The sequence below is a fragment of the Diceros bicornis genome, chromosome 37, assembly GCF_020826845.1.
Source record: "Diceros bicornis minor isolate mBicDic1 chromosome 37, mDicBic1.mat.cur, whole genome shotgun sequence".
NCBI classification, from domain to species: domain Eukaryota; kingdom Metazoa; phylum Chordata; class Mammalia; order Perissodactyla; family Rhinocerotidae; genus Diceros; species Diceros bicornis.
Genome location: NC_080776.1, coordinates 4,465,830 through 4,475,833, shown reverse-complemented (window position 1 = coordinate 4,475,833; position 10,004 = coordinate 4,465,830). Strand labels below are relative to the sequence as shown.

Here is a 10,004-nt window from a genome sequence, read left to right as displayed (position 1 = left end):
TAATTGATTTAGACTGTATTACATGTGCATGCTAAATTTTTAAAGGTAAACACTAAAAGAAGGAAAATATGTGAGGAAAAAAATCAATGTATTTTAAATAAAGGAAAGATAAATCAAAGCATAAAAAGACAAGATAAATATAAAGCAAAACATAAGATGGTAGAAACAAGTCCAAATATATCAATAATCACAATAAGTGTAAAATACTTAAATAAATGTAAATGGACAAAATCACCAGATAAATAAAAGAGGTCGCCAACTAAATGCTATTTACTAGAGACAACAGCTAAAAATATCACAGAAATGTTGAAAATAAAGGTATGAAAAGATGTACTAATGCAAATACTAATCAAAGAAAAATGAAGTAGCTACATAGCAGCAGATAAAACAGCCCACAAGACAAAGCACTACTAGAAACAGAAGAGTTTGAGGTAAAGAAAAAATGTGTAGAATAAAAATGAATGAAAGGAACAGCCTTTGAAAGGGGATTTCTTTATATTTCACTTTCAAAATAAAGACTAGAACAAACACTTGTGTGTAATCTTTGACAACAACGCCAATTCTTGAGTTTTATCCTAAGGAAATAATCAGAGATATGAACAGATCTTTTATGTACAAGGATTGACTTCATGGGATAATTTGAAACAGCAAAATAATGGAAATAACCAAAATGAGTAGATATAGGAAGATAAAATACATTATGAGATATACAAATAATCAAGCATTATAAGGACATCGAATCTAGTGTTTCTGAAGAATATATATCATGATAAATGTTTATGATATGTTAAGTGAAAAATAAATGTACAAAACTGCATATAAAAATGTGTAAAAATATGCCTTTTTACTTGAAAAACTATATATAAAATGCCATACCAATGTTATTTACTTAAATGTATAATCTATATATGTGTATAAATATATGCATAAAAATATTGCTGGAAATAAAAAGATAGTATTGGTTATAAAAGTTTATTTAAAATCTAAAAAATTTAAAAGTTAAAAAGATTATTACAAAATGGTGCTTCAATTCATCCAGTTGATATAACAATTTTTAACTTATAAGCATCTAATAAAATAGCTTAAAAATATGTGAAGCAAAAATTGATGAATTTGTAAGGAAAAGATTGAAAAATCCATCAACTTACTCAAGATGACCAAAATGTAATACAGATAGAGAAGATGTGAATTATACAAAAATCAAACTGTATTGAATATATATAGAAGTCTGAAGCCCCAAATTAGAAAATACACAGTCTTCTCAAGTACACAAATTTACAAAAATAGACCATATACTAGTTGATAAAGCACTTGTACTAATAGAATAAAAAGTAAGCTTCAAAGAGACCTCAAAAAGGATGGGTTGAAACAAATATAAAATCTTCTCACAAGTACGTCTCCCAAGGTGAGTGACCAAAGTTGATGCACAGTTAAGCATGATGGATCAAGATGCCTTCTCTTTTTTGTTCATCCATTTAGGACACTGTCCTGGTCTGCATGGTCAAAGATGGGTTACAGACATATCCTTCTTCCATACAAACTGAAGGGAAGTGAGTATAAAGCAGTTCAAGGCCAACGCTCCATCAAGAACCAGACCGAGGAAGAGGCACTGTATCAGTTAGAGTCATATAATAAGCAATCACAGTAACTCTGTAGTTATATCTCCGTAGTATACAACAAGAAGCATTTATCTGACTCAAGCATTGTGGGACAGCTGGAGGTGAGTCGATTTGGACTGGGCCCCGTATGGCAGCACTGATTCTCACATCTTTCATCGGACCAGAGGTTAGCTGAGACATATTCTTCTCATGCCCGTGGCAGAGGTGCAAGCGAGCAAACCCAAAGGTGCAAGCACATCTCAATCCTCTGTTGTGTCAGATTTCTTAAGTTATCATTGGCCAAGACAAGCACACGACAAAGCTCTCCATCAATGATCAAGGAGCTGGTATAATTCCGACAGAGCCACACCAAGTAAGTGCATATTCTGCTGGCAAAATTTAGTGTCATGGTCACATCTAGGTGTAAAACAGGCTGAGAAATATAGTGTCTAACTATACGTCTAGCTATATCATAAAAAATATAGAATAAATACATTTTGGTGAAAAACTAGCAATCTCTGCTATAGCAACTCCCAACATTTTTCAAGAACTGCTTTCAAACAGACATGTGTTCTGACCATGGTTTATTTCAACTAGAAATATATAATAACCAAAAAAAGAAAAAAAAAGATAACCTAAAACCAATGGATATTTATCATTGAAAATATCCTCTAAATAAACCATGGGACAAAGAAGAAATCACAATGGAAATCTTAAAATACTTAAAAACTGAACAAAAGTTAAAATGCTATATAGAAGCACCTGCAGGATGCAGTTAAAACATATTTAACTTCATATACTACTTCGGAATTTTATAATACAAAATACTTAGAATAGTAGCAAGGCCAAAAATTAATGAGCTATGTATCCAACAAAAGAAGTGGAAAAAGAAGCAAAGAATAAACCCAAAGTGTGTTAACAGAAGGAGATCATAACAGTGAAAGCACAAAGTAATGAAAGAAAAAATGACATATAATAGAGGATCATAAAATTCAAAAGTTGGATCTTCAAAAATATCAATAAAATTCACATATCTCCAGGAAGACAGATAAGAGATGGGGGAAAGGGGTGTGAGGAGGGAACTCTAAGAAGGGAGGGAGAGAAATAGATATCACAAATAAAAAGAGAATGTAATTTTGGATCCATTAGAGATTTAAAAGAAAAAAATATGACAAATACTTTCATGTCGGTAAATTTGAAACTTTGACAAAATGGTTATATTCATGTAGATATATTACTTTATGACTTACCAAAATTGATTCAAGAAGAAATAATCTCTATAGTTCTAGTATATGAAAAAAATCTGAATCTGTACTATAAAATCTTCCTATAAATACACAACAACTCCTATTAATTTTAAATAAGACTTCTACCATACATTTAAAGAACAGGTCTTCCATAACATAAAAACTCTTCCAAAGAAGACACAAAGGGGGACTATTCCTTAACTCATTCAATGACACCAAAATTATTAAAAGACAGTGACTAAAAAGAGAAATTAAAGGCTAATTTTATTCATAAAATAGAAGTATCATAAGAAAAAACAGTGAACTGGATCCAGTGTTATACAAACGAGACAACACATGATGAATAAGTTACTTTTAGCCCAAGAATAGAAAAGCATGTTTACATTAGAAAATCCATTAAGTCATTTGCCACATTAAAATATTAACAGAGAAAATCATCTCAGAAACAGAAAATTCAATATTCATTGTTCATAGATGATATTATTGACAAGAAAAATCCAAAAAGAACTACTAACTATTGAAATAGAGAGTTTAGCAAGGTCACTGTATTTAAGATCAACTTAGAGCAGCTAATTTCATATCTATATAACAGTAACTAACAGATCACATATTTTTTTCATCTGTGCATTCATTTATATACAAATATTTATGGCATACTTACTATTTGCCAGTCATGTTTCTGGCACTGAGACGACAGCAATGAATAAAACAGATAAATATCCCTGCCCTCGTGGAGCTTACATTCTAGTGGGGAAGAGACACAACAAACAAGTTAATTAGTTCAACACAGCTGTGCAGGAGAAAGACACGTAAGATGTAAAGAAAGAAAACAAAGCAGGCGAGAGGCCCAGGAAGGATCAGGGAACGAGGGGCAGCATTAAAATTTAGATCAAGTGGCTCTGGAAGGTATCTCTAAAAGGAGACATTTGAGTCAAGCTGTAAAGGAAGCGAGGGGAGGAGACATTAGGATATCTGAGGGAAGACAACTCAGGCAGAGGAAACCTCAAGTGCAAAAGCCTGAAAGCGGGGCCGTGCCTAGAGTGTTCAACAAACACGAAGGAGGCTAACGTGGCTCCAGCTGAGTAAAAGATGGGAGAGTAGCAAGAGGTGAGGTCAGAGAGGTGAAAATGGGCCAGATCATGCAGGGCCTCAGAGGCTATAATGACCTTATCTGTAACTCTGAGCAAGTTAGGAAACCACTGCAAAGTTTTCAACAGAGAAATGTTATAGACACACTTATGTTTCAAGAGGATCACTCTGGATGCTGTGTTCAAATGAGACTGAAGGAAAACAAAAGACACAAGCAGAGAGACCAGTTAGGAGGCTACTGCAATAATCCAAGCAAGAAATGGTGGGAAAAAAAAAAAAAAAACAGAATCAATGGTGATAGTGGTAAGAAAAGATGGAAGTGTGGATATTTCAAAGATAAAACCAAAATAAATTCTTTTCACATCTGATGTGAAATGTGTAAGTGAGAAATGACTCAAAGATAACTCCAGAATTTTCTGGCTAAGTAACAGGAAGGATGGAGTTTCCATTAACTCAGATGGAGAAAATTGCAGGAGATAGAGCTTTAGTGGGGAATCCATACCCAACTACAGGCATCAAGCATACAGCTCGATATATAAAACTAGAGATCAAGGAGGGATGTCAGCTGAAGATGTAAATTAAGGAGTCATTAACATATAAGTGATTGAAAGTCATGGGACTGGATGAGATCACCTAGGGAGTGAAGACAGCAGAAAGAAGAGGCCCCAGAATTGAGCTCTACAACATCTCAATGTGCAGAAGTTGGGGAGATAAAGAGCAAACAGCAAAAGAAATGAAAAATAGTGGCAGTTATTGGCAATAACAAGGCCTACGAAGTGACCAGACCATGGGTGGCTGAGAAGGATGGAGAACAGGGTCACTACAGGAGATGCTGTCAAGGAACTAACTAAAAAGTCCAGACTGTTAGAAGGACCATGTATGTGAATATTTAAATAACAAAGAATTGTAGGAGAAATCCATTTTAAGAAAGTGACAATGTCACAGGGATTAATTTTTTAAATTTACCAAAAAAATGACCTGAGAAGAAGTATCCATAATACAAAGTTATAGTGAGTGGGATAATTAGATGAGATGAGATTCAAGGCAGGGTACACTCATGAAGGAGGGCAGGAGAAGGTGCTGAAAACAGCAATGAGAAGCTAAGGGACATTTATGTCACCCTCAGGTCCAAGGCCATGGCTGAGAGGGAAGTAGAGAACACAGTTACCCCTAAGAGTGCTGTAGGGCTGGTGTGCTGGACTATCTCAGGAGAGGTGACTGTGGACATCACTCCCAACTTCACATTTAGTGAAGTAATATGGTAGCTTGAGTGGCTATGGTGTATTTATAGCAGAGAAACTGGAAAACACGACAAAACACTAAAATCAAGTCTTTTTTTTTTCCTAAAGTGTTGATTGTTAAACATTTACCAGACCCCCCAATTGGCTGCAGGAGAAACTATAACTAGGGAAAAGCTAGATTTCCATTCACAGAAGGTGAAGGGAACATTCATAGAAGTTGAAAATACAGAGGATCTTGCTGATCAATGATTTTGAGTTCCAGAGAGTCAGAGAAAAAGTTTCGGAAGCCACGAAAGGGAAAGGAGAGATTGGATCAGAAAAAGTGATACAATGAACGCTGGGAGGATTAGAGTTCTGGAATAAATGATGAACTGGGACTCCTGGGCTCCTTCCGAAGAGTAAAAAGGACACGGATAAAGGGACGGGTGTTGAAGAAAGAGAGGATTTGGGGAGGACAGGCCAGGAACATGTGTTGCTCAGAGGTTCCCATTTGGCTCCTGCTGACAGATGCATGATATCCTGTAGATGGGCCGTCTTATTCTGAGTGCCTGGGCACTCTGTTGTCTCCTGCCAACGGTGTCCTGCAGAGGTGTGGCCTCATTCCAAGTTTGAGAGTTCCCTCTCCACTCCTGCTGATAGAGGAGCGGAGTTGGACAAAGGGCTGATCTTGCACTGAGCTCATAGGCTCCCTCTTGATTTCCGTTGAAGGAGGCCTCAAAGCCAACAAAGGGACAGGTTATTTAACTACTTGTAAATATTATTTATAATAGCAAAAATTATAAGGTACTTAGAATTACATTTAACAAACGTACAAGATCTGTATGTACAAAAGTATAAAAATGTTATTGAAAGACATTAAAGAAAATCTAAATATACAGGTAGATAATCCATGTTCATTCATGCATTGAAACACTCAATATCATAAAGATGCCAGTTATCTCTACATTGATCTATAAAACTAAAGCTATTCCAATAAAAGTCCCAAGAAAAAAATTTTTTAGCAATTTGGAAAGCTTATTTTAAAATTTATAGCAAATTACAGAATAGCTAAGACACTTCCAAAGATTAAGAATAAGGTTGAGGGAATTGCCCTAAGATATATCCAAACATTAAAAACCATAATAATTAAAAAGTATGGTACTGCCATAGGAGTCAGCAAACTCACCAATGGAACAGAAAAGAAAGTCCAAAAGCAAACCCATGTATACACGGAAACTGGTTAAATGATAGAGCTGGTACTGCAGACCATTGGGAAAAAGAAGAATCATATAATAAATTGTGCTGGGACAAGAAATTATCTGAATGAAACCAAGTGAAATTGGATTCTTATTACACTCTACATTAAAAAAAATTGATTTCAAGGTAATTAAATATTTAAAATTGGAAACCAAAACTTTATGAAGAGACGTCCAGTCTAGACAAGATGGTGTAGACTATGTCTCCTCCTGCTCTTTCCTGCTACGTGCAATTATAAACCCTGTAAATAATGCAAGACACAACTAAAGTGGAAATACGAAAAGTGGAAAGAGGAAGGTAAACTGGTTAGCGACGCCAGGATTAGAGGAATAGCATAATGGCAGGGTATTTTAACACCTCCTACCCAACAGACTAAGGTGACCCAGGTTGGCCCATAACCTAGCAACAAAAGGTAATGCATTCTCTGACCATAATTAAATCAAACTGGAAATAAAATTAAATCAAACAAAAAGACAACAGGAAAATCTCTTAAACGTGTGGAAATTAAGCAACACGCTTCTAAATAATCCGTAAGTCAAAGAGGAATTCTCAAAGCAAACAAAAATATATAGAATTGAATGAAAATTAAGTACAACATATCAAAATACATGAGACGTCACTAAGGTAGTGTTGAGAGGGAAATTTATAGCACTATCTGCTTACATTACGAAAGAGGAATCATTTTGAATCACCAATCTAAGCTTCTGCCTCAAGAAAGTAGAAAAGGAAGAACACAAGAAACCCAAAGCTCGAAGAAGAAGAAAGGAAATAATAAAGATGAAAGCAGGAATCACTGAAACAGAAAATAGGAAAACAATTCAGAAAATCATGAAACAAAAAGCTAGTTTTTTAAAAAAAATTCTGTAAAATTGGTAAAACTCTATATAGTAAGACTGACAAAAATAAAAAATATTTGTGCCTTCTCCAGGCACAAATAATAAATATCAAAAATGGAACAGAGAATATCACTATAGACTCTGCAGTCATTAAAAGTACAATAAAGGAATATTATCAGAAAATTTATACTCATAAATTTAACAATTTAAAAAGGACCAATTCCTCAAAAAACACAAATCACAAAGACTCAATTAAGATGAAATAATCTGAACAGTCTTATGATCATTAAAGAAATTAAATTTGCAATTAAAAAGCTCCTGAAAAAGAAGTGCTCAGGCCAAGATGGTTTCATTGGAGAATTCCACCAAATATTTAAAAAAGAATTAGCAACCAGTCACTAATATAAAAAAGAACAAACGATTGATCCATGCAACAGCTTTGAATAATCTCAAGGGAATCACGCTGACTGTAAAAGTCAACCCCCAAAAGTTAAATGCCATATGATTCTGTCTAAACAACGATCTTGAAATGACAAAATTATAGCGATGGAGACCAGATTACTGGCTGTCTAGGATCAGCAGCTAGGGGGAGTGGGGTGGAGAGAAGCCGGTATGACTATAAAAGGGCAACACCAGGGATCCTTGCAGCGATACAACTACTCCATACCTTGATTGTGTCAACGTCAATATCTGAATTGTGATATTGTACTTTAGTTTTCCAAGATGTTACCATTGGAGGAAAGCAGACGACGAGTACACGAGATCTCTGTATTATTTCTTACAATTGCACATACATCTACAACTATCTCAAAATCAAAAGGTTAGTTTAAAAAAAATTGCATTAGTGGAACACAGCAAAATTTGAAGAAATTCTGTAGATTAAATAATAGTACGGTATAAATGTTAATTTCTTGATTTAAATAATTATATTGTGTTTATGTAAGAGAAAGTCCATGTTTTTAGGAATTACAAGCTGAAATATTTGGTAAGGGGAAAAATAAGTAATAAACAAAAATACTAAAAGAAAATATACAAGTGAAGAATTCTGAGCTTGGGCTAGGAAAGGAACTCTTGAGCAGGTGTCAATAAATTTTACCATAAAACAAAGTATTGATAAATTTGATTACACTAAAATGAGGGACTTTTTTTTCTCGATTATTTTCCTTCATAAAAATTGTATATATTTAAGGTGTAAAACATGACAAAATGATGATCTTCCATTCATTAAAAGACACTACAGGGGCTGGCCCGGTAGCATAATGGTTAATTTTGCACACTCCACTTCGGCAGCCCAGGGTTTGCAGGTTCGGATCCCGGGCGCAAACCTACGCAACACTCATCAAGCCATGCTGTGGCAGGCATCACATATAAAGTAGAGGAAGATGGGCATGGATGTTAGCCCAGGGCCAATCTTCCTCAGCAAAGGGGGGAGGATTGGCAACAGATGTTAGCTCACGGCTAATCTTCCTCACCAAAAAAAAGACACTACAAAGAAATATAAAATATTAAGTTACCATCTGGGAAAAGATGTCTGCATTCATCTAAATGATCAAAGAATTAGTATCTAAAGTGCATTGCAAATAAAAGATTGGCAACCTAATAGAAAAATGGGAAAAATTTATGAACAGAAATTTCACAGGAGCTAACATATAAATTGCCTATAAACAAAGGAGAACATGTTCAATTTAATTATTAATCAGAAAAAAGAAAATTAAGACCCAATAGGTAGCATATTTTATTCACTGGATTGGCAAAAATCAGGAACCCCAGCAATATCAAGTGCTGGATAGGATGTTGAGTAATGGAAACTCTGTTGTGGGTTCATAAACAGGTTCAACTAATGTGGAAAAGAATATGACATTATCTAGTAAAATCCTCATCCCCAGGGATCCAGCAATTTCACTCCTAGATTAGTATCCTACAGAAAATCTTGCATATGTGCACCTGGAGACATACAAGAATATTCATGGAAGCACTGTTTATTACACCAAGACTTTGGAAACAACCTGAAAATGCGTTAATAACAGAACAGAAATGTGAATATTGTGAAATGAACTATAGCCACATATAACAACATGGAAGAATCTTAGAAACAAAACAGCAAATGAAAAAAACAAGTCATAGAAGACTGCATACATAGTGTATAACTTACATTTATGTTATATAATATACATGTATATTTATATATAATATTAAATATACACATACATTTAAATTAAATATTACTTGAACATATTTATTTTTTAAATTGTGGTATATTTAATCCACAAATCCATAGTTTTTCATAAAATGTTATTTTGAAATACAGATAATGTAGATATTGATATTGACTCAAGTTTTCAAAATATCGTAAAATGCTGAGCATCTTTTCATTGCAATCTCATTTTTGTATTTTCTAAATGATCCATGCTTATGCATAATTCGAAATAAATAGTAGAGTTAAAAAACTGAGAATAATATTTCTTAATTGCTTTTATTCTGATTCACATTTACTTCTTTTCATGTAAGCAGAATACATTTAATGTAATAGTGGATTTCTATTTATTTGGTTTTCTACTCAGAACAGAATTATAAACAAGTTGGCTTAATCCTTATGTATTTAACATGGCACAATATTATAAATAAATATTTTGATTAATGTATTTCCTCAGGAATTTTTAATGAATTATTTTAACTGCTGAAGACATTCAATATTATTATCAAATTATAGGCATTAAAATTCCCATTTGCACATGGTTATAGACTTTTTAATTCCTT

General features: G+C 34.0%; 1 protein-coding gene across 6 annotated transcripts in view; it reads right to left on the bottom strand.

Moving 5' to 3' along the window:
• Positions 1–1,026: 1,026 nt before the first annotated feature.
• SPAG16 (sperm associated antigen 16) overlaps positions 1,027–10,004 on the bottom strand; it is a 101,792-nt gene continuing 92,814 nt past the window's right edge. For 4 of the 6 annotated variants that reach the window (XM_058532937.1, XM_058532942.1, XM_058532938.1 and 1 more), the window contains 2 exons: positions 3,507–3,589; positions 1,027–1,987 (listed from right to left, as the gene is read on the bottom strand). In XM_058532937.1, the coding sequence (XP_058388920.1) occupies positions 1,807–1,987; positions 3,507–3,589 (264 nt within the window). In that variant the 3' untranslated portion in view covers positions 1,027–1,806. Of the gene's footprint in view, positions 1,988–3,506; positions 3,590–3,993; positions 5,889–10,004 lie in introns of those variants that run through there. The other 2 variants (XM_058532940.1, XM_058532939.1) reach the window with 2 other exon arrangements.